Source organism: Arachis hypogaea, chromosome 8, assembly GCF_003086295.3.
Source record: "Arachis hypogaea cultivar Tifrunner chromosome 8, arahy.Tifrunner.gnm2.J5K5, whole genome shotgun sequence".
Taxonomy (NCBI): domain Eukaryota; kingdom Viridiplantae; phylum Streptophyta; class Magnoliopsida; order Fabales; family Fabaceae; genus Arachis; species Arachis hypogaea.
The window spans coordinates 21,239,504-21,264,299 of NC_092043.1; the positions used below are offsets into that span (position 1 = coordinate 21,239,504).

Here is a 24,796-nt window from a genome sequence, read left to right on the forward strand (position 1 = left end):
TTTGATATTTATCCTATTATTATTATTATTATTATTATTATTATTATTATTATTATTATTATTATTATTATTATTATTATTATTATTATTATTATTATAAATGGGTTACCATTAAGGTAACAACTTGCTATTAATAAAATCATTGAATAATGAATAAGAATTAGAAGGGTATCAATATAATTAAAATGAATATAATTAAAATGTTTAAAAATATTTTTGATTGATAATTAGTTTAATAATGTATTAAATATTGATTTGATATAATTATAATAAAGATATTTTCCTAAATTAATATAATGATGCATTATTCATTAAAATAATTAAAAATATTTTCGATTAATAATTGGTAAGTAGTTTAATAATGTATTAAATATTAATTTTATATAATTATAATAAAATATTTTTTTAAATTAGTATAATTATGTATTATTCATTAAATGCATTTATTTTGGACGAAAAATGGATTCATGAAGAAGTGATACCTCACTTTCATTAGTTGAGGAAAAATCCATTTTAGTATGTTTTAGTATATTAAGTAGATTATAGAAAATTTTGGCCAGACTACAAAGACTTTGAAGTTTGATGTCTCTATAATCTCTACAAGTAAACATCTAATCCTAAAACCATGGTTGCCTACCTTAGGTTAACAATCCAAAATTGTAAGGAAGAAAAAACAAAGAAAACCATCAATGCATATCTAACTGAAGCCACGTCGTCAATGTTCATGTCTTTTTCGTCTTCGTCTTCCTTAATTACTTTTCAATTTTACATCCAACCTAAAACCTTCATTCTTAACACTTTCTACTCAAACCTCACATACACCTCTCCCTTTTTTTTCCTTGTCATCAACTTCTTCCCTTCATTATATCGTCAAGCCCATTCTCATTCCCATATTGTTTTCAATTTTAATTTAGAATCTTTTATTGTTTATTTTCTTACATTTGTGCTCTTCTCTCTATTGTTTCTCCAGTTTTTGTTTTGTCATAAACAATGTAAGTACCTATTATCAATTTCTGTGGTGCATTTTTATTTTCAGAGATGAATATCAGTTTCCATTTTTCTTTAGACAAATGCATGCCATGTCATACCCATTATTTATTCCAAGGTTTTTGGATTACAACATGAAAATCTATAATGAATAATTGTTTATTGGAAAGGAATTTTGTTGAATAAAAATTTCTCTTTTTTCCATAGGTAATCCACATTTCCTAGTTTTTTTTCATCTTTTTTTACTAAATCAAAGTCAAATTTGCAATACAATAAAGGTAAGTATGAACCCTTGTTTATTGATATGGTTAAAAATTATTACCATTTCAATATATTAGATTTTATAAATCATGATTGCGTCAATGCTTATTGATTATAATTTCATATATAAAGAATTACTACATGATGCTACTATGAATGTTGGGGATATAGATTTTAATTTTGTTTTGACTTATGATGTTTCTAAATTTGTGGCAGTTGTAACATTGTTGCATATGGAAATGTGATTTTCCTCTACGTGAAGTAACGTAGGGCCTCCAACTTGTGATTACATGGAAAAGGAGGGGCCAAAAGAATCGAAGGAAATAAATCCTCATGCATTTGAAAGGTTAGAAGAAAACACATTCTCGATCAATAATGAAGGTCAAGTGAAAGAATCAAAGAATAATCTGGAATTTGCATATGATGATGATGATGAAGATGTTGGTGGTAATAATGCTTTTGATTTAAACATTGAACAAGAAGAAGATATATCAGACAAGATATATAATTCTCAAAACGAAGATCAATACGTGGAATCAAGGAAATCAGAGAGTCAAAATTTTGTTCATTGTGAACTTGATTATGACAACAAACAAGTTGATGTATTCTCCATTCAGAAGGTTGATTATCAAGATCAAAAGGTAAAGGAGTCAGAAGCTCAAATTATTGGTCATGATAACCGTGAAGAGTTTGACAATGAAGTAGATTCATTAAAAAAGATAAACAAGGTCATAGATATAAAGTCCAATGTTCACCATGAGGAAGATGCAAGTAGTTCAACGAGATATGAAACTCAATTCAATGTTGATAATGGAACAGAGTATTTTGGTAGCCAATATATTGGATTTTATAAAGTAGATGAAGAAAACAAAAGTATAGAATCGACGTGGAATGTGGAAAAGAATAACTTGATGATTGTTAACGATGAAATTGAGTATGTTGGTGCTCAACAAAATGGATTCTATAAATCCAAGGAACAAAGCAGAAGTATAGAATCAACATCAAACGAAAACAATGATGTGAAGTTTGAAAACATTGAAATTCAACTCATTGTTGATGGAACAAAGTATTTTGGTGCTCAACATAACGAATTCCATAAATCCAAGAAAGAAACTGAAAGTACAGAGTCAACGTCAAACGAGAACAGCAAGGAAAAGGCAAAAGTTTGTAGAACAACGACCACGGTCAGCAACAACCATAGAAACACATCTTCTACTAATATTTACGATGTAAACTACTCAGAGGAACAATCAAGCATGGTTGAAAAGGCTGTAGCACTTAGAAACTTTGTTAGACAGAAAAGCATGGTAGTAGTGTCCTCTATGTTGCGTCATCTTTCTAGAAAATCCGAGGAAAAAGTAGTAGTAGCTAGTAACTTTGACGATAACGTTAAAGATATTGAATCCAAGAAGGACATTTGTGACAATGATGCAAAAGAAAACAGTGATAAAAAAATTGATTTGGTAATCAAAGGTCCACTAGAACCATTAGCCATAAAAGGAAGGGTAATATTGTACACAAAGCTAGGATGCCCTGAAAGCAGAGAGGTTAGACTATTTTTGAACAGTAAAAGGCTTAGATATATTGAAATTAACATTGATGTGTATACTAGTAGAAAGAAGGAATTGGAGAAACGTAGTGGATCTAACTCTGTTCCTAAGGTATTTTTCAATGAAATTCTTATAGGAGGATTAAGTGAATTAAAGGCTTTAGAAGAGTCTGGTGAGCTTGGTGATAAGATTGACTATCTTATTAGTGACACACCTTCCTTTCAAGCACCGTTACCACCGTTTTCTGGAGAGGATGATCCATCTTGCAGTGGGTCGATTGATGAATTGGCTCTGATTGTTTGCAATATGAAAAAATCTATTGTTGTGAAGGATCGGTTTTGCAAAATGAGGAGATTCACTAACTGTTTTGTTGGTTTTGAAGCTGTGGACTTCTTATCACAAGATCAATATTTGGAAAGGAAAGAGGTGAGTCATGCCTTATGTCTTAAGCATGATCTAATGGTAATATGGTAAAATTAGCTTTCTGGCTTGCTATTAACTAATGATTTTCTATGTTATCTCGTAATTTAAAATTTTAATTTGGTGCCAATCATGGAAAACACCCAAAATTTTGTTTCATTTAATAATAATAATAATAATAATAAATGGGTTTAATTTTTCATGCAGGTAAAAAGAATTATAATTGTAGTTCTTAACTTCCTTATCATGAATGTTATTTATCAACATTCAACATCCAACTAATAGTATCTAGATAATTTCCTTTTTAAGATATTATTTATTAGATTATTTAACCTTTTGTTTCCTTTGTCTTGCTTTGATTTTTTTTTTTTTTAGAAAAAGTATTTACTTATTATAGCTTATTTGCTTATTATACGTACCTTATTTTATTAATTTTTTTTAAAAAAAATCTTACACACTCATGTCTTGATTTTCTTTCTATCGAAGATATAATGTATAATCTAGTGTTTGGTAATGTTAACCAAATAATAATCTAAAGTTAACCTTCATAATTTCACGCGTGTAAAATTTATAATTACACGCTTATTATATCTGAAACTATTTAATTATTTTAGTAGTAATTAAAGAATATAAAATAAAAATATTTAAAACAAAATAAGATAACTTTATGCTTTTTTAAATTGATTTTTCATTGTCTCCTAAATATTTTTGTTTTGTGACATAACTTGATTAGTTGATTATTGAGTATTTCCTTCCTTTCGTTAATTTCTGCAAACTAATCTTATTGCGTGTGTTTATAGTGATCTGTTATATAGTTTTCCTCTTAAGTATTTTGTCCTTTAAATTATAGCAATGATTTTCAAAGTTAATTTCTATAGTCATGAATTTCATGAGTTATTTTAGGACTATTTTTAGTTTAATGAATAAATACAGCAAATTATCTTTACATAATATAAAATAAAAAATTTAGTTTCCATGATATTTCCTTATATCCTATATATTGACAAGCATTTTTAGCATGTCCTTTCGTGGGGAGTAATTAAACAAGCGATAGAATTTCTAATCTTCTAAATCTCAAACAATTTATCCTCTTACTTTCAGTACTTGTGAGTAGTGACAATGCATTATTAGTTGTTAAATTAACACGTTTAAACTCAATACTGCATATGAAATTTATGTTTGCCTATAATATTATCTCAATTGAGCAAACTATTGGGGGAGATTTGTGTTACCGCTTGTTAAAATCTAATAACATTTTCACAGAAGCTGTAATTCTATAGACATAAGTTACAATCATGTGGAAGCCAAATTTCATAAGTACGTATTAATATCAATTCTATTAGTGGATAATTTTCTTTCTTACGTTTAATTAGTTCTTGTATGATATTTAAATAATATAATTCTTTTCTAAAAATCGGTTCTTAAATTTGAAATAATAATGTTGCAAACATATCATCAATATAATGCTCAATAAAAGTAAGATATGAATACACCATAGTTACATAAGATTGCCATTGTCTTCCTAATATTTATCTGATGGTATAGGCTGTAGAGTTTGGTCGAAAGCTCGCTAGAAAACTATTTTTTCGCCATGTTCTTGAGTGAGTTCCATTATTATATTAGGTGTTTTCAGTTTTCAATGCTTCTTTATTTTCGTTACATATTTGACTATTCTAACTTGCTTAATTTATGTAGTGAGCATGTATTTGAAGATAGTAACCACTTATACCGGTTTCTAGATGATGATCCAATCGTGGCATCATGCCAAAACATTCTGAGAGGAATAATTACTACGAGGCCTAAGCCTATTGCAGAAATTGCATCCAGATTAAGGTTTCTTTGTTATGCAATCTTTGAAGCTTATGCATCTGAAGATGGACGCCATGTTGATTATAGAAGCATACATGGTAGTGAGGAATTTGCAAGGTTTGGCATTATCTAATTTTTCTTTAAACAAAAAACTTTTCAATTAAGTTGGATTTTTCTAATTTAAGATCGAGGAACTAATTTTAAAGTATTTTAGATGGATTAATCTTTACATACAAGTATTTTGTGCTTACACGTTTTACAAGTCTGAAGAAAACCAAACCCATTAAACGCGCTGCTTATGTTACGTGCCTCTTTAACAAACTTTTAAATCAATTCAAATTAATTAACGCGCAAATATATAACTTCCATTGTTCAAATGATTTCGTTTCTTCTTTCGAATTTCTTGCCAAATTTGTTGGATCTCCTTCTTGCTTCGTTTTTTTTTTTCGATTTTCATGGTTTCTGAAATCAAGCTTTGAAATTGTTTTGAAGATAATGAAACTTCAGAAATACACCCAAACGATTACAGAAATACCCCCAAATGATTACAGAAATACACCCAAACGGTTACAGAAAGGATTATAGAAATACACCCAAACGATTACAAAAATACACCAAAAACATGGGGGAGATAGTATATTTATTCTTGAAATCTTTTAATGTTTTGCTAGTTAAGGATGAGACACATGGCAGAGACAATCTAGAAAAAAAACCTAGAAGAACAGTAAAACTGTACCTCGAATAATGTTTCTTCATTTTTTCTGGTGATTTTTTATGGAGATTTGTATCTTTTCTTCTTGATTTCTTTTACTTTTCGCGAGGAGTTGGAACGTGTCTTTTGTTTTGAATGTTGCTTGAATCTTGACGGTTTGCGTTTTGATTGAGGAAGAAGAGGAAGAGTGCGGTATAATAAACGCGTGCGTTGGACGCTTGATTTTAAAGGAGTGATGCACGTATTTTTTTTTTTAGACTTGGATCAACTTGTATAGCTTGTAAGTTAAAAAGACTTGTATGTGTAGCACGCAGGCCTCATTTTAGAAATATAACTTTTGATACTTATGAAAAGTAAATTCATTTAAAATTTAAATTTGAATTAGAATTGATAGATATAAATAAAACTGGCCTCACTTTAGAGAAATAATATCAACTTAATAGAAAATTAATAAAATTGTATTACATATATAATTATCTTGATGAAATAATTAAAAGTAATATAAAATTCATCAAATTGAATTCAGCTGAAGTGATGACAGTTCTCATATTTAACTTTTAATCACTATTTATGAAATTCCATAAATACTAATATATTATTTTGTGAGACTTATAATAAATTGAAATGAAATTAAACATGAGAGAGTGGCTATAAAAGAGCAATTAATCTTTTTCACTAACTTTATTTATTAACGTTTGAATAAATGTGTGATAAGCGATGGCACATATTTACATTCAGCACATTTCTTTTTTCCTACATCACTTGATCTTTGAAAAAATAAGTAGAAAATTAATCATGATTTTTGGCAAAAAATATCAAATATGTACTACAAAAGAATAACAATCTGTATTATTAATCACTTAACTAAAAAATCCGTACACATTTCCATTTTAGTAAAATTTTCATCATCCTTTTAATATAAATTTTTATTTCAGGTATCTAAGAATAGTAGAAGAGCTTCAAAGAGTTGAATTATGGGATTTGTCCAGAGAAGAAAAGCTTTCTTTTTTCATTAATCTTTACAATATGATGTCCATCCATGCAATTTTAGTATGGGGTCACCCAGATGGAACACTAGAGAAAAGAAAATTTTTTGCAGATTTTAGATATGTTATTGGTGGAAATACCTACACACTTTTAGCTATTCAGAATGGTATTTTGAGGGGAAATCAACGACCGCCATATAATCTTATGAAGACATTTAGTGCAAAAGATAAACGATTGAAGGTAAATTCTCATCTCTACTCCAATATAAGTGTTTGCGTGTGTATTATGTTCGTAAGTCTCATTGTGATATATTATTAGATAATTAGATGTTTAGAGTATCAACATGAGTAGATGTTTAGAGTATCATCTCTACTTCTATCATATCTTCCTATTTCATCTATAAATTTGATAAAGTATATCTTTTATCTTTAATATTTTTATAAATTTTTTTATTTAATTTATTTTAATTTTATCCTTAACACTTTTAATAGATTTTAATTTTCTATTTACTTTTTTTGTGCTCAACATATATTTAACTTTTTTTTTTCAATTTTATCATCTCTCCTATATATTCATCTCTCTCTCTCTCCATTTTGCCACCCCATTCCCTCATTATTGAACTCACCGTACCTCACTATTGTCATTTCCACTGCATCTTACCCCATCATCATCAACATCAACATACAACAACAACCACCCCTCCTCTTTTTATCTCAAATCACCTTACTGACATGCCAATTCTGTCTTGTTATTTGGCATGCTATGTCTTTCTCTTTTTCTCTTTTTTATCTCCTCCTTCTCCTAAATCATTGCCTCTTCTCCATCCTCTCTTATTACCATAACCATATGCCACCTCGATCACACATTCAACTCTAACCTTAGTCGAAATCAACAATAATAACATGAACAAGCACACCAACAATCGAGAAAAAGAAAAATTAAAGAGAAAGAAGAACAAATCTAAAGAATAACAAAGGAGAGTTCTAAAAAAGAAAAAGAAGGAAACAGATAGTGCCAAGGAGGTAGTTTGATATTTGTTATACAAGTGATGTTGTTGTGTTAGTTTTACGAAATAGTTTTGATTTAGTGTATTATGGACTTATGGACTTAAATATTGTAGCAAGGATAGTTTTGATAAATAAGTAATTTGGATAAATGGTTTAAGAAATTTGATAGTTATATTTTTATGGATTAAGGAGAGAGTACAAAGGCTAGTGGAATTTGATATATTTGTTAGTTAGTTACAATGAATTTTATGATACTATTTACAGGCTCCATAAGTTGATTCTAGATCATTCCAAATCTTAGATATTTCTATATATTAACTTAGATATTTCTAGATACTAACATTAGATATTTCAAGTATTTGATTTATTTACTTAACTTCAAGACTTTTCCATCGTAATATCAAGATATTTTATTTTTATGAAACAAAATCATAAAAATTCTAGAAAATTCTACAAATGTGTAGCATCATTAATACTCCTCCTTGACGCACATTGTGTAACTCCAAGCATCTCTCAAAGGAGTTCAAACTTTGATCTTGGTAGTGCCTTAGTGAAAATGTTTGACAGTTGCTCATCTGTGTTGCAACACTCGATCTTTATCTTTTTCTCAAATATAGCTTCTCGTATAAAATGATACTTGATAGTTATATGCTTGGTCCTACTATGATGGACTAGATTACACATTTGCCATTCGCCTGCATGATCGTTTCGTCTCCAACTTTGATGCCAGATCAAACAGATTTATTGATGTCATTGAATAGGCTTTGATCACCTGTGATGTGATTACTGCAACCACTATCAAGATACCATATGTCATCTTTCTTCTTGCACTATTCTTATGATGATTAATAGAATAGGCACTCTTTTCCCTCTTTTTCTTCAGAAAAGTTTGCGTGATGATTGATCTTCATCCTACAGTCTTTCTCCATATGCCCAAACCTTTTACAAATGTAGCACTATGATTTTCCAAGATGCCAACAATCCTTTTTTAGGTGGTTAATTTTCTTGCATATGTCACAAAGAGAATATTGTTTATTATCTTCAGTTTTATTTTCTATTTTTCTAGAAGTGTCTGATCTACTAGAATTTGCTTGTCTTTTTTCTCCTCCTTTTCTATTTAGATTCCGAGATTTTATATTGAGTTTAGATTGAAATGTATTTTCTATTGAATCTTTATCATCTCGACTTGTTAGTCTTTGTTCAAAAGCGTGTAGTGAGCTTATTAACTCTATTAATATTAGCGTTGATAAATTCTTAGTATCCTCAATTGTAGACACTTTAGGATCGAATTTGGAAGGCAAACTAATGAGTATTTTTTCACTATCTTTTTATTGGGCAAAGTCCTCTCAATAAGATTTCATTTCAGTTACTAAACTTATTAATCTTGTATAATATTTTTTATTTTCATAGAATCTTTCATTTTCATATTTGCATATTACTTTCTTAGAGATTGGAGGAGCATTGTGCGTACCTTTGTGTCACTTTTAAACTTTTGCTCTAAGTTTTTTCACATTTCCTTAACTGATGATATTCCTTTTATCCTTCAGAAGATTTTCTTCATTACAGCTTGTTGGAGGAAGCATAGAGCAATATTATTTTTTTTGTTGTTCTTCGTTCAATTTCTTCTTTTCTGCAGCAAAAAATGTTGCTTGATTCTCTGATATGACGAGCCCTTCATGGACAGCATCCCCCAAGTCTTGTGCTTGTTAAAAGTGTAACACCCTATCACACAGAACTTTACGCGTAGGATGTAAAACACAAGTGGCGAGGCGTTACGACCTCTAAAAGTAAAATATGTATATATAAGATAGTTGAAAAGGGTTCATATCTAGGAGCCTTTTGAAGGAAAGTTAAACAAAAGTGTTAAACAGAAAAGTGCATCACTCACACAAGTGATAATGTAAACCAGATAGGATACGAATAAAGCGGCATAAATACATAAATAGAAAACTTCCTAGGATATAGATAACAAAGCTCTTGACTCGGCTCGTGAAGTTTAAACCAGCCAAAGCATACATATATACATATATAGTGGAGATATATGAGTATCTATATATACATCACTAGGTAAAATAAAGTCCCAAAACACAAAAGTCCTTTGCTTTCTGAAGCTCCCATTATGCTTCAGTGAGGTGTCTTATGTCTTGTATCTGAAAACTACAAATATGTATGGAGTGAGAACCGGAGGTTCTCAGCATGGTAATAGTGCCCACATAACTAACATATAATGTCCTGGGAAAGTCGAAGGCGATCCTAGAACTTTCGACAATAGATTCAAACTTAAAACTAAAATTGAAAACTATAAACAGGGTAGGCTATCTAAGGTTCTTATTTCTAATTTCTTTCTAACTTAAGTCCTAGTTTCCACATTCCTCTAATCCTCCAAAGCAACAGTGCACAGACAAGTCATACAGACAAAGCAAACATAAGTAGGATACAAATACAGCAAACAGAACATATAGCAGTTAAGCATGAATATCAATTACGCAAACCCAAGAATGCAAAACCAAACAAGACACATAAATGCATATGATGCATGCCCCTCCTACCGGTCATGAGCTCACGCGTCGGTTACTTTGTTAGAATTCGACACATCTGGTAGCTAACCGGGATATCGTCCTCTTGAAATCCGGTGGGTGGTACACCACCACGAACCCCACCATTGCAAGCGGTACACCACCACGAACCTCACAGACATTTCAATACTGGACAAGCGGTAAACCACTACGATCCTTGCTAGGTCAACCTAAAAAATAGTTTCATTTTCAATTCATTCATAAATCATAATTAAAACAACCCTTATCATTCTTCATTTTCATAGCCAACCTCCTCCTTCTTAAATTGTCTAACCATCATCTTCACTTTCTTGAACCTTTACTCGGAGCAAGTGGACGACGCCACTGCATCTTACCCAGTGTCTTAAAATGTAGCCGAAGCTAGTGGATCACGCCACTGCATCTTACCCAGAGCCTCAATTTAATCAATTCCAGTCTCATTTATTCATCAATTATATTTTCATTAATCATATCTCATCAATAATTTATAATTTCAAAATTGATATCAAGCATTTTCATACTATACTAAATACTCTCCAGCCTTTCCAACATTTAAACATTATTCAAACTTCCCTTTCTCAACCTTTATTTAACAATTCCCATTCAAATGCAACAATTCCAATAATGCTCATTCCAAACATACATCATCATCAATCAATATCACACCGACAATACAATACCCAATCATACATATCAATAATCATCAACTTCAAAATTACCAAACCTCGTAAATACCAACAAATATCAATCCTCAAAGCATCAACAATCCATTCCTATCTTACACGATCAACTAACCTAAGTTTTCACAATACATTATATTTTAATTATAAGAAACCAAAATTATACCTTGGCTGATTCCTCCCTAAGCTCGAAACACCTCAAGTATTCACCGTTAACAATTATCCACAGCCCCAAAATTCAAGCTCAAGCTTGCAAATTTTCCAATTTGCCTTCAATATCACACAATTATTTTCAAATACATAATTTAATCTAAATTTTCATACAACAACACTAGAATTACCTTAGGGTTCACAAATTTAGTAATTTGACAAGGGTTAGAGTTTTCTTACCATTATCCACGAGTCAAATAGACAAAATATGGTGATTACCTGCCGCTAGAGTTCACCTAAACCATCAAAACGCTAAAACCCTCAATATCTAGAACCCAAAAATCACGAATTGAAGAGGAGAGAACTGGGCAAAAAATTAGAATCTTCTTACCAAATTGTTCGGTGGATTTTATAGAGAATTCTGAGATGAATGTGTGGCCGCTGACAGCTCGTCAAGCAGAGCTCCGAATCAAAAGTTACGTGAAATTGAATTTGTGGTGAGGGTTTTAGGTTTTTTCCTTGTTCTTTCCCCCTTTCCCAGCGTGATTTCTTGTGTTTGAGAAGCAAATAAGCTGAAGCTCATGAATATTAATGAATTGGGTTAGGCCTTGGGCCCATTATGGATTCGGTTTGTTCGGTTCGGTTCATTCGCTCCAATTTTGGGCCAAAACCTTTTAAATTAGTGCCAAAATTCATATTTTAATTATCTTTACTTCATTAAAGTATAAAATTAAATTTTTTAATTTCTTTAATTAATAATTAATTTATTAACTAATTATTCACTAATTACTCGGGGTTTACAGAAAGGTTTTTATTTGAGAATATCAGTCCTCATAATTATCTTTTGACAATATAGGCACGGAAATATTAATGGTTGAGATAGTCATGGTTATGGAATTTTTTTTTTGAGTGGGTTATAATGTGGTGGATCTATAGATGATAGGTTAGGAAGAAAGATTCTATGCCCAATAACGTAGCTCTGATGCCACTGTTAATTTTATGAAATAGTTTGATGTTGGTTTTGTGTATTATGGATTTGAATATTATATCAAGGATAATTTTGATGAATAAGTAATTTGGATAAATAGTTTGAAATATTTGATAGTTATATTATTAATGGGTTAAGGAGAGAGCACAAAGGCTAGCGGGATTTGATATGTTTGTTTGTTAGTTACAATAAATTTTATAGGCTCCATAAGTTAATTTTAGATAATTCCAAATCTTAGATATTTCTAGATATTAACCTAGATATTTTTAGATACTAATTTTAGATATTTCTAATAATTAATTTATTTACTTAACTTCTAAACTTCTCTATCATAATATCTAGATATTTATTTTTATGAAACAAGATCATAAAAATTTTAAAAAATTCTACAAATGTGTAGTATTATTAATATGTTGGCGCAATGGTAAAGTGTGGTGATTAGAAATGACACAATGTTAAAGTGTGGGATGAGGGTGGTGCAGTAGCAATGTGGTGGGGTGAAGGTGGTGCGAAAAAATCCTAGTGGTGGTGGTGGAGTGGGGCAGTCATAGAGTGAGGGTTAGAGAGGTGACGAGAAAGAAAAGGGATGATAATAATGATCATATTGTATATAAAGGAGGGGTAAGACTAAAAAAATAGTTGACTATATGTTTGACCATCAAAAATTTTAAAATAGGGGAAAGAATTGAACTTTATTGAAAATGCTAGAAATAAAATCAAAACATTAAATATTATCATGTTTTTAAAATTTATAGAAAACATTAAGCACAAAAAATAGATTTTATTTTATAAATTTTAATAGAGAAAGTAAATTTCTATATATATTAGAGATGTGAATGGAAAAATTACTTTTGAGATGAGAAGCTATATAAGATCATAACTAAAAAATAAATGGTATGAAATATATTAACAAAGTTTTGTATGTTTGATAATTGATATACACATACTCTCTCTTAAGAAGATATGATAATTTAAAAATTAGTAGAAATTTGATGAATATTCATTGGTTGAAACTTGATTATCAGTCTTTGTCTCCATTTTCTAGTGGTGTATGTAACTCTTAATTTATAGAGCCTAAGTGTGTTTCTATTATAGTCCTGACGGCTGGTATATCTCAATGATTATTCCTCTTGACATAATTTTTAGAGAAATGACCAAATAAATATATTAGTTTGTTCCGTTTTATGATTGGCTACCCAACCTATTTATTTTTTTTTCAATTATAATAAACATTAAAACTTTAAATTCAATAAATTTATTCCAAAATCTATGATTCATTATTTTGTTCTCTTAAATACACTTTTCTACATATTTTTTTTTTTCTATAAAAAGGAGACGACGTGCTAGGACAATCCACCCACTAAATCCCATGGATTATGTTATACAAGTTTGGACTAGTTAATATTTGTTATCAACGGTGTTACCAGTTATTTAGTAGAATATAATTTAAAACTCTAATAACTATATCAATAATAATAAAGTCTTATGGCATTAGATCAATCATATGGATTAAATGATACTATTGTATCTTTTTATATATCACGTTTACAATAAAATTATTTATATAGAGATTTTTTTTTATTACTTTGTGTATGGTATTTTTATATCTTTTTCTGTCTTTTATCACTTGTCTATCTTTTCAACAATATACTATTCCAACTTTTTCTTTTATATCCTCCTTCTTCATTCTGTCCACACATATTTAGATGCTCTTCTATCTAAGGATATTCTTATCTCTTTGATAATAATTTATGCTCATGCTCATTCTTGTTATCTAACTCTTCCCTCTATATAATATAGCTTGTTTAATGATAATGCGATAAAATTTACTCTTAATTTTTGAAGGTATTTTTTTGTTATAAAATAACCAGACGCACATCTCTACTTTGACTAGATCATGAATCCTGTAGTTTACAACTTCAATTTTTTTTTTATTATCTTCTATAATACGTCAACAAGAATCTTAAGGTAGAGTGTTTTTTTCAAATTTCACTTTTGTTTTAGTTCTTCTCCTTCAAGTCTCGTGCTAGAGTTAGATCCCACACACACGTGTGTATATATATAAATCATTTATCTAAAGATTCTTTCCACAAATCTTGCTTTTTATTTAAATTTTTTATTGATTCTCTCATAAGAATAATGTCTTCAGCCAAAAAATTTCACTATCGTACGAGTTTTTAGATATATTAAATAATTACTTAAAAAACTAAGGTGAAAAAATGAGTTTAGAGATGACTTTTAATGTAGTAATTTTGCATTAACAAAAAATATTTTTGTCATATCACCTTTGAGTCTTTAAATTATTATTCCCTTCTTTTTTAATTTTTCATCAGACATCTCTTATTGTCCTATTGTATATCTTTTTCAAGTCAATAAATATTATATATAGATTCTTCTTGTTATTTTGATATCTTTCTAGTCTTTATCATTATCATTAATAAATATATAACCTCAGTAATAGACCTAACTAACATGAAATTAAATTGCTTTTTCAAAATTTATGTTTTCTCTCTCAATCTTTATTTTATCACCCTCTCCCATAATTTTAAATATGATGATTTATGAGCTTGATTCCCTTATAATTTTTATAATTTTGTATACTCCTTTATTCTTGTAGATAGAAATTATACATAATGTCTTTCTTTCACTGATTTTGTATTTGTGCATACTTTAAAATTTTATTTAAAAGCTTGGCCAACAAACTAAATTTTTTTTTCTTAAACCTTTTCAAATTCGATGAGCATGTACTATAATAACTTCCAATTACATTAATAAAAAAATGAGGGGACAATTATGTTCTAAAAGAAAGATGGTTATTCTCTTATTCACATTAGTTAGATAAATGTTACTTGAAGGTAAAATTCTACTCATAATGTCTTTAGACTCAATTCTCCTGGGATAAATGAGAAACAAAATAAAAGAAAAAAAAATCAAGAATTAAAATGAATGTTGTGTAGAGGATTTTTAATAAAACACGACGTTGATTTATGATAACTATCTTTTTTATCCATTTCATTTTAAAAAAATTTATTTATTTTTATTTTAAAGAGCCCTAGATGAAAGTAGGGAGATAGAAAAGAAAAACAAAAATGAAAGATTGAATCCATATATACCCCAAGGTTTATACTTTTAAAAAAAAAAAACTTTTTTTATATTTTAGGTTTATTAAAAAATTAAAATATTTGGATAATTTTTTATTTAAGTAATTAATTTTTTAATGAATTTAAAACGTACAGAGACATTTATTAAATCTATTGCCACCTCTTGCTAGCCTTTTGTCTTTTAAAACACTATGTGGCTCTTTATTTGATTAGAGTCCTAAGTTACGAATCGTAGTCAAATCAAATACTTCTATAATGCTAAAAACTAGTCATGGACTGAATTTTCTTCTCACTTTTTTCTCATTCTCTCTTATGCATTCATACATCATCACTTCTATATGCAAACATCACATGTGACATGAATTTGAGTTCCTACAATTATGCTTTATACATATATACATCACATGTTGCATGTAACTCTAACTAATGCTTTGGTTTTGAATTTAAAGTAGTCAATAAAATTTGATTACATTGAGTAGCTCAATAGCATACATAACACCTTTTAATTAAGGTAAAATTCTAGCTCATTTTTCTTTCATTTTTTTCCTTTGATAGATCTATATTTGTTGTCATAAATCTATATTTGTGGATATTTAATAGACTTATATCTACCTCGGCTTATTAGAACGTGAGAATTTTTTTTATAACATTCTTTCTGTCTGGGAAATAATATATGACCTATAAAAATAAATAATAAAATATTAAAAGATAATGTAAATCCTAATATAATTAAAGTCACCATGTTATAAATTTTAAGTAATATTAAAAAAAATTTAAATTCATCAAATTAAATTTAAGAAATTCAAAAATCTTTTTGAAATATCTATTTGTATATGTTCTTGGAGGGTACAAAATGGGTATGGAATATAGCAACCATTACCCATACCCACCCCACATATAAATACTTATTATTAGGTATATATCATTTGTATATACTTCAAAACCTAGTCAAGGATTGAAAAATTGATCCTATTCAAGACGGTTCAGATGGGGTCAGCTCAATTACAATTTATTTGAATTTCACTTATCATTCTTTTATTATAATCATGGTCTTAAGTGAGTGGAAGAATATATATTCTATTTTATTAGAATGAAGTTACTTTCTTACCTTGAGTCTCCCATTTATCTTTTCAGGTATCCCTTCCTTACCCTGAGCCTCTCATACATTTCGCTTTAGTATTTGGTAGTCGGTCAGGGCCTGCTCTTCGGTGTTATTCTGTTGGAGACATTGACCAAGAATTAGTGGACGCTGCCCGTAGTTTCTTGAAAAGTGGGGGCCTATCGATTGATTATTCCGCCAAAGTTGCATATGCCAGCAAGATCCTTAAATGGTAAGTTTTATATTTATGGGATTGTGAATATGAAAAAATGCACTTTAACTTAATGGGATTTTAAATGAACTTTTAATTTATGTTATATTTCTACTTTTCTCACTAGGAGAAAGTGTACTCTGTATACTATAAAACATGGCAATACATATGCTCACTCTTTGCATTGACTAGTGGACGATGAATGGAAATTAATGAGAGCAATAGATTAACTATTCTTTTAAAATTTTTATAACTAATTTACATGAAAATCATCTTTAAGAAAATTTTTGTAATGAATTAATAGGTCTTACGGATATAAATAATACCAAGTTGGGTAAACTACATACTAAAACAATACTTAAAAATTTATAAATTTATCGTAGAATTCTTAAAAAACACACGTATGAGATATTTAGTTGATAAAAGTAGCATGCAACCAACTAATGTTTTATTAAGAATTTTGAAAATTGTTGTTGATATATACTCAGGTTTAGTGTAGATTTTGGCAAGAATGAGGTGGAGGTATTGAAGCATGTGTCGAACTACCTAGACCCAAATGAATCAGAAGTATTGTTGGATTTGCTTGCCACATGTGAGTTGAAAATAATATATCAACCTTATGACTGGGGCTTGAACTTCTAATATATGGTATGCAATTGTTGTTACGCGGACTATATTAGACAAATTAGCATTAAGTATTCGATATCATAGTTAAGTTAATTTTTCTGCCAATCATTTATTGATAGTATTTTCAACCTTGTTTGCCGTGAGAACTTACACGAATACGAGCAGTGAAATTTTCCAAAGTCATATCTTAGGATCCTTGTTATATACCATATTGAAAAACATTATTGCCATCAAGGAGAACCATCTATCGTCCGCAAAAGATTAAGAATAGTTCGTAAAATACTATATTTCATAAAATTATATGATTAATGCATTAAAAAATTAGTCTCTTAAAGATGATCATATTGAAAAATCAGCCCATAAATGATAAATGTGTTTCAAATCTGTGTCATCTAAAATAAGAAATGTATTATTTATCTCTCTGACATATTTTGTCCCCCTTTTAAGCAAAATCTTTTTATCTTTTGAATTAATCGGTGGCCTATCATTGTGTTTTTTTTTTGCATGCGTTTACGTTATTGATCGTTTGTCTCATATGGGACTTGAATTCGAATTAGCGAATTTTCAATACACATCTAAGCGAACTTTTAGTAATAATAGAGGTAAAGTATCGTACAGAGTAAATTATAATATTATTTTTCATTTAAATCATCCTATTTTAGTACTTAAATTTTAAAAATCATCTCAATATTATCTTGTCAATAGTGATTTATTAATAGAATTGATGATGGAATAATGTTGAGACAATTTTAAAATATTAAAAATTTAAGTAGGATTTGGGAACAAAATTAATATATTAGTCTTAGAAAAATTACCAAATCAAATAAAATAAAAGTAAATTTTTAATCACATTTAAGTAAATTACTCTTAATCACATTATTTTTATTCTAAATAAATTTATTTTTTAATTTTATTCTTAATCGCATTATTTTTATTCTAAGTAAATTTATTATTGATTAAGAGTAAAATTAAAAAAATAAAGTGAATAATTATCTATCATAAAAAATTGATATTATTAAAAGATAAAATTAAAATTTATTCCAAAGTTAAAAATAAAATTTAATTAAATTAAAGAAGTTCAGTATATTAGACAAAAAAAAAATTATTTATACTTTATTGTATATGTATCAAACTTTTTTTTTCAGAAGTTTATCCACTAATTTTGCTATAAGCATAAGTAAAAATCTTAAATTCTTAATGTAATTCATTTCGTTAAAATTTATTTTTATTTTATTTGATTTGATAATTTATTTTAGAATAATGTATAACTTTTATCTCCAATGATTTGGTTCTATTTAAATTTTTAATTTTTTAAATTCATTTTAATATTATTTTATTATAAATTTTGTTAATAGATCACTAACAATAAAATAATATTAAGATAATTTTAGAATATTAGATATTTAAATAGAACAATTTAAATATTAAAAATAATTTTAAAATTTATTCAAAAAACTAGAAAAAAGATGATACTGTACTCTAATAAGAATAATAACAAAATTGGATTGTGAACTTTTAGTTCAATATAACATTCATTTGATCGTGTACTAATATTATTGTGATATATATATATATATATATATATATATATATATATATATATATATATATATATATATATATATATATATATATATATATATATATATAGAATAAAGGAAATTTTAAAAGAGAAAGTATAGGGAGCCAATGACCTAAGTGTACAATGTGTACAATGAAGGTTTAGAAAGTATTAGAGATATGATTATTAGTGTTACATTGTCCTATCAGGTTATGTTTTTGGGATGAGTGGTTTTAGGACATGGTATTAGAGTTTTAGATCCGAAAGGTCAAGAATTCGAACCTTGGTGAACCCAAAATTAATTTTTTATAACATGAGATGTTTATTATCCCTGGTATTCGGATGGTTATTCTGGATAGTATAGGTGATGTTCATTTTATTCATAAACCAAAGATTTAGCCCATTGTACACATTGTACGTTTAGGCCATTGGCTCCCTAGCACTACTCATTTTAAAAAAATTATTGACTAACACGTTCTTTCCAGAGCACAAAGTGATACAATGGATGTAGTAATCTTTTTCTCGACACAAGATGATATTTATTTCTACCCAAAATTAATTTTTTATAACATGAGATGTTTATTATCCCTGGTATTCGGATGGTTATTCTGGATAGTATAGGTGATGTTCATTTTATTCATAAACTAAAGATTTAGCCCATTGTACACATTGTACGTTTAGGCCATTGGCTCCCTAGCACTACTTATTTTAAAAAAATTATTGACTAACATGTTCTTTCCAGAGCACAAAGTGATACAATGGATGTAGTAATCTTTTTCTCGACACAAGATGATATTTATTTCTACCCCAGTTTTGAAAGCCGAACTAAGCTTGTCGGTTAATCTAGAAAAATCAAGAATCAACGTTAAGTTCGGGGTTGGGTTTAGGAATGTCAATATTTTTCACGTAACGGGATTCTCATAGTTAACGCTTCGAACAGGGCTTTGAAAGTGGAAAATAATACTCATATAAACTAGATAAGATAAAGTTCTTCCGAAACATGTTCGAAAACTTGAGCAGAGATCTCCACTTCACTTCCAAAATATGTGAAAAAAACTAAATTGTCCTCGATTAAATGTCACACAACTTTATTGACAGATTAAAAGTAAACCAGCTCTGCTAGGGTTCCGATGATAAGAGACTTTTGATTAGCGGTGCGTGATTTTGAGCTCTCAATCATGAGAGGGGTTGATAAAATCCATTTTTAGAGTTTATCTTGTGTTTAATTTGAAAAATTTTATGATCATTTTATCCACATTTATTTAAGAAAATAGTATAGTTTTATGATTGTCTTCTAAATTGTGCTTAAGTGTGAAAACATGCTTTTCGAACCCTTAATTAGCTACATTTAATTCACCTTTGATTCCACTAGATGCATTGATATGTTTATTAGTGAATTCAGGATGGAAAGACTAGGAATAGGTCAAAAGGATGAAGAGAAAAAGCATGCAAGTGGAGAAATCATGAAAAATCAAGGATTTGGGATGCTCATCGACGCGCAAACGCAGCTGACGCACACGCGTAGAAGTGACGTCGCATGGCGACGCGTACGCGTACATGACGCGTACACGTGTATAGGAAATTGCCAAACGACGCGTCCGCGTACATGGCGCATACGCGTCGATGCTCGCACATGACTCACATAAAGGCAAAACGCTGGGGGCAAATTATGGGCTTCCCAGGCCTAGATCCAACTCATTTATGAGGCTATTTAAGGCAGAATTCAAGGGAGAGTCAACACATTAGAAGCTTTCATCACATTAGTTTAGTTTTAGTTTAGTTTTGGAGGAAAAGTTAGTTTCTAGAGAGAGAAGCTCTCTCTTCTCTCTCTTCTCTCTAGAATTAGGATTAGGTTTAGTTTAATTTCTTAGATCTAGATCTACTTCTTCTCCTTCTTCAATTTTTCTTTTGCTTTATGAATTCTTATGTAGATCTCTATTTCTCTTTCAATGCAACTTATGATTTCCATGTCTTTTTATGTTGCTTTGATTTTCTATTATGGATTTCTTGTCTTTGTAGTTAGATCTCTCTTTAATTCTTACAGTTCATGTTGTTTACCTTTATTGCCTTTTATGTGTCTGATGAAATGCTTCTATTAGTTATGAGTTAGATTTTATTCCTCTTGGCCTAGGTAGACTAATTAGTGGTTTTTGAGTTATCTAATTCTTTTGTTGATTGATAAGTAGAAGTTGCTAATTGACTCAAATGCCACTAAAGCTAGACTTCCTTAAGGTTAGGCTAGGACTTGTGCCTCAAGCTGATTACTTTCACTTGACCTTCTTCCATGATTAAGAGGTTAACCAAGTGGGAGCAATGAACAACTCTCATAACAATTGATAAGGATAGTTAGGATAGGACTTCTAGTTCTCACACATATTGCCAAGTGCTTTACTAGTTGTTAGTTTATTTCCTTTTCAATTTACAATTCTTGTCTCTTATCCCAGAAATCCCAAAACATACCTCTAACCAATAACAATAACACTTTATTGCAATTCCTAGGGAGAACGATCCGATGTTTGAATACTTCGGTTTATATTTTTAAGGGTTTGTTGTAGTGACAAACAAATTTTTGTATGAAAGGATTATTGTTGGTTTAAAAGCTACACTTGCAACAAGAATTTATTAGTGAATTCTATACCACACAAAAATCCATTCATCAAAATGGCGTTGTTGCCGGGGATCAAACCCAGGTCATCCGCGTGACACGCAGAAATACTTACCACTATACTACTTATGGGTGACAAGTTCCTAATCCTAACACTTTTGCATATCATTTTAGGACTTTTAGGATTTTTAGTTGCATAAGTTGCATATATATGTATAATAAGCTTAGTCAAAATACTAAAAATTTTCAAGGATCTATTCTATAGGGCATCTCAATTGATTTGAGTGAAAAACTTTTCATAGAACTTGCTTGAATTATATATATTGTGGATCATGTTTTTGAGCTAAGAACACACAACCTTGGGAGTTTTGAGCCTAATTACGTGGCTACATCTTATAACCACTTATTTTCCCTTCTTGTGTGTAATTGTTCTCTTCCTATAATTGTAATCTTTGAATTGTTTGACTCTTTATATCCATTATTTTGTGTAATCATGCATTTATATGATTGAGGCCATTATTTCATTAGCTCACTTACCCAAATAGCCTACCTTTTACCTTCCATTGTTAACCAATTTTGAGCCTACGCTTAACCCAATTGTTCTTTATTTTAGCAGATTACAAGCCTAAAGCGAAAAACAATAAAAGTCCCTTGTTTGGATCTTTGATTAGCTTAGGCTAGTGAGACTGTTTATTATTCAAGTTTGGGGAGGTTTGGGAACATTGGTTGGGATAAAAGGAGTATTTTTGTTTTTGTTGTAAATATTGGGAATTGGGTACATACTCATGTATTAATCAAATGTTAAACCTTATGCATTGATGCTCTTGTATATAGTTTGAAACAAAAAAAATAATGAGAAAAAAAAACAAAAAGAAAAAAGTGAAAAAGAAAAGAAAAGAAAAAGAAAAAAAATATATAGAAAAAGAAAGGAAAAGAAAAGTAATAAAAAGGAGACAAAAAGTCCCAAAGTAAAGCTCAATAAAGATCAATACATAGGTATTGTGAAATGAAACGAAAATGCATGAGTATGTGAAAAAGTGAAGAATGGGTAGTTAGGTTTGTACTTAATTGTATAGGTTGTCATAGGTTAGGTGGGAAGCTTATGTTAATCAAAGATTCAAATTCAAGCTCACTTAACCAAATATGCATCCTACCTTGACCCTAGCCCCATTACAACCTATGAAAAGACCTCATGAGGAATGTATGCATGCACCGAATAATTGTTGATTTTTAGATGAAAAACAAATCTTGGAAAGCATGATTAGGGGAGGATTGAGTGAATCAACCCTAAACACTTGAGCGAATAGAGTGTAAACACATCCGGTGAGGGTTCGATTGCTCAATTACATGTCTCTACCTAGAATAATTACTTTTCTTGCAAGTTTGAAAAAAATATTTAATAACTCAACTCAATTGTGGATTAGATTTGCTAGCCCTTGGCCCTTGTGCCTATATATTTTTTCTTGGGAATTGATTTATTTTGACCAAGCAATTGCATTCATATAGATAGTTGCATGTAGGTAGATTGCATTTAGTTAGTTTACATTTCAATAAATGTTGATACCATGTTTCCTTCTTGATTTAGCATGAGGACATGCTAAGGTTTAAGTGTGGGGAGGTTGATAAACCCCATTTTTAGGGTTTATCTTGTGCTTAATTTGGAGGATTTTATGATCTTTTACCCACATTTATCCAAGGAAATAGCATGGTTTCATGATTGTCTCCTAAATTGTGCTTAAGTGTGAAAACATGCTTTTTGAACCCATAATTAGCTACATTTAATTCACCTTTGATTCCTCTAGATGCCTTGCTATGTTTGTTAGTGAATTCAGGATGGAAAGGCTAGGAATGGATCAAACGGATGAAGAGGAAAAGCATGCAAGTGGAGAAATCATGGAAAATCAAGGATTTGGGATGAACTCATCGACGCGCAAGCGCAGCTGACGCGCACGCGTAGAAGTGACGTCGCATGGCGACGCGTACGCGTACATGATGCGTATGCGTGGATAGGAAATTGCCAAGTGACGCGTACGCGTACATGGTGCGTACGCGTCGATGCTCGCACGTGAGTCACTTAAAAGCAAAACATTGGGGGCAAATTTTGGGCTTCCCAAGCCCAGATCCAACTCATTTCTGAGGCTATTTAAGGCAGAATTCAAGGTAGAGTTAACACATTAGAAGCTTTCATCACATTAGTTTAGTTTTAGTTTATTTTCGGAGGGAAAGTTAGTTTCTAGAGAGAGAAGCTCTCTCTTCTCTCTAGAATTAGGATTAGGTTTAGTTTAATTTCTTAGATCTAGATCTACTTCTTCTCCTTCTTCAATTTACCTTTTGCTTTATGAATTCTTATGTAGATCTCTATTTATTTTTCAATGCAACTTATGATTTCCATGTCTTTTTATTTTGCTTTGATTTTTTATTATGGATTTCTTGTCTTTGTAGGTAGATCTCTCTTTAATTCTTGCACTTTATGTTGTTTACCTTTATTGCCTTTAATGTGTTTGATGAAATGTGATGGACGAAATTGTATCTCTTTATGGAATATGATAATAGAGCCTGGTCCAAAATCAACTTCGTTCGACTAACCAGCAAGTGCACTGGGTCGTCCAAGTAATACCTTACGTGAGTAAGGGTCGATCCCACGGAGATTATTGGTTTGAAGCAATCAATGTTTATTTTATTAATCTTAGTCAGGATGCCAATAGGATTAAAAGTGAAATTACCAGATTTGATTATATAAAAATAAAGGGGAATAATAGCGTTACTTGTTATGCAGTAATGAGAAACATGTTGGAGTTTTGGAGATGCTTTGTCCTCTGATCTTCAACTCTTCCTTGAAATCCTTCAACACACGCAAGGTCCTTCCATGGCAAGCTCTATATAGGGTGTCACCGTTGTCAATGGCTACCTCCCATCCTCTCAGTGAAAACGTTCCTATGCTCTGTCACAGCACGGCTAATCATCTGTCAGTTCTCAATCAGGTTGGAATAGAATCCATTGATTCTTTTGCGTCTGTCACTAACGCCCATCCCTCAGGAGTTTGAAGCACGTCACAGTCATTCAATCCCGGAATCCTACTCAGAATACCACAGACAAGGTTTAGACTTTCCGGATTCTCATGAATGCCGCCATCAATCCGGCTTATACCACGAAGATTCTGATTAAAGAATCTAAGAGATATTCATTCAATCTGATGTAGAACGGAGGTGGTTGTCAGGCACACGTTCATGGATTGAGGAAGGTGATGAGTGTCACGGATCATCACCTTCTTCACAATTAGGCGCGAATAAACATCTTAGATAAGAGCAAGCGTGTTTGAATGGAAAACAAAGGAATTGTATTAAATCTTCGAGACGCTGCAGAGCTCCTCACCCCCAACAATGGAGTTTAGAGACTCATGCCATCAAAAAGTATGTAATTCAGATCTGAAAATGTCATGAGGTACAAGATAAATCTCTAAAAGTTGTTTAAATAGTAAACTAGTAA

The 24,796-nt window shown here is 30.1% G+C and overlaps 1 protein-coding gene and 1 long non-coding RNA gene across 2 annotated transcripts; one reads left to right on the plus strand and one right to left on the minus strand.

Moving 5' to 3' along the window:
* The first annotated feature begins 1,538 nt into the window (after window positions 1–1,538).
* Window positions 1,539–17,327, plus strand: LOC112705114 (uncharacterized). The gene is made up of 6 exons (XM_025755975.3): window positions 1,539–3,224; window positions 4,764–4,819; window positions 4,914–5,144; window positions 6,675–6,966; window positions 16,342–16,538; window positions 17,006–17,327. Exons 1-6 carry the CDS (start codon window positions 1,539–1,541, stop codon window positions 17,157–17,159), a joined length of 2,616 nt encoding a protein of 871 aa, XP_025611760.2. The 3' UTR covers window positions 17,160–17,327.
* Window positions 9,698–11,666, minus strand: LOC140174587 (uncharacterized). The gene is made up of 2 exons (XR_011864324.1): window positions 11,510–11,666; window positions 9,698–11,414 (listed from the first exon to the last, which is right to left on the minus strand). It is a non-coding gene; the product is annotated as an uncharacterized lncRNA (long non-coding RNA).
* Window positions 17,328–24,796: the final 7,469 nt, after the last annotated feature.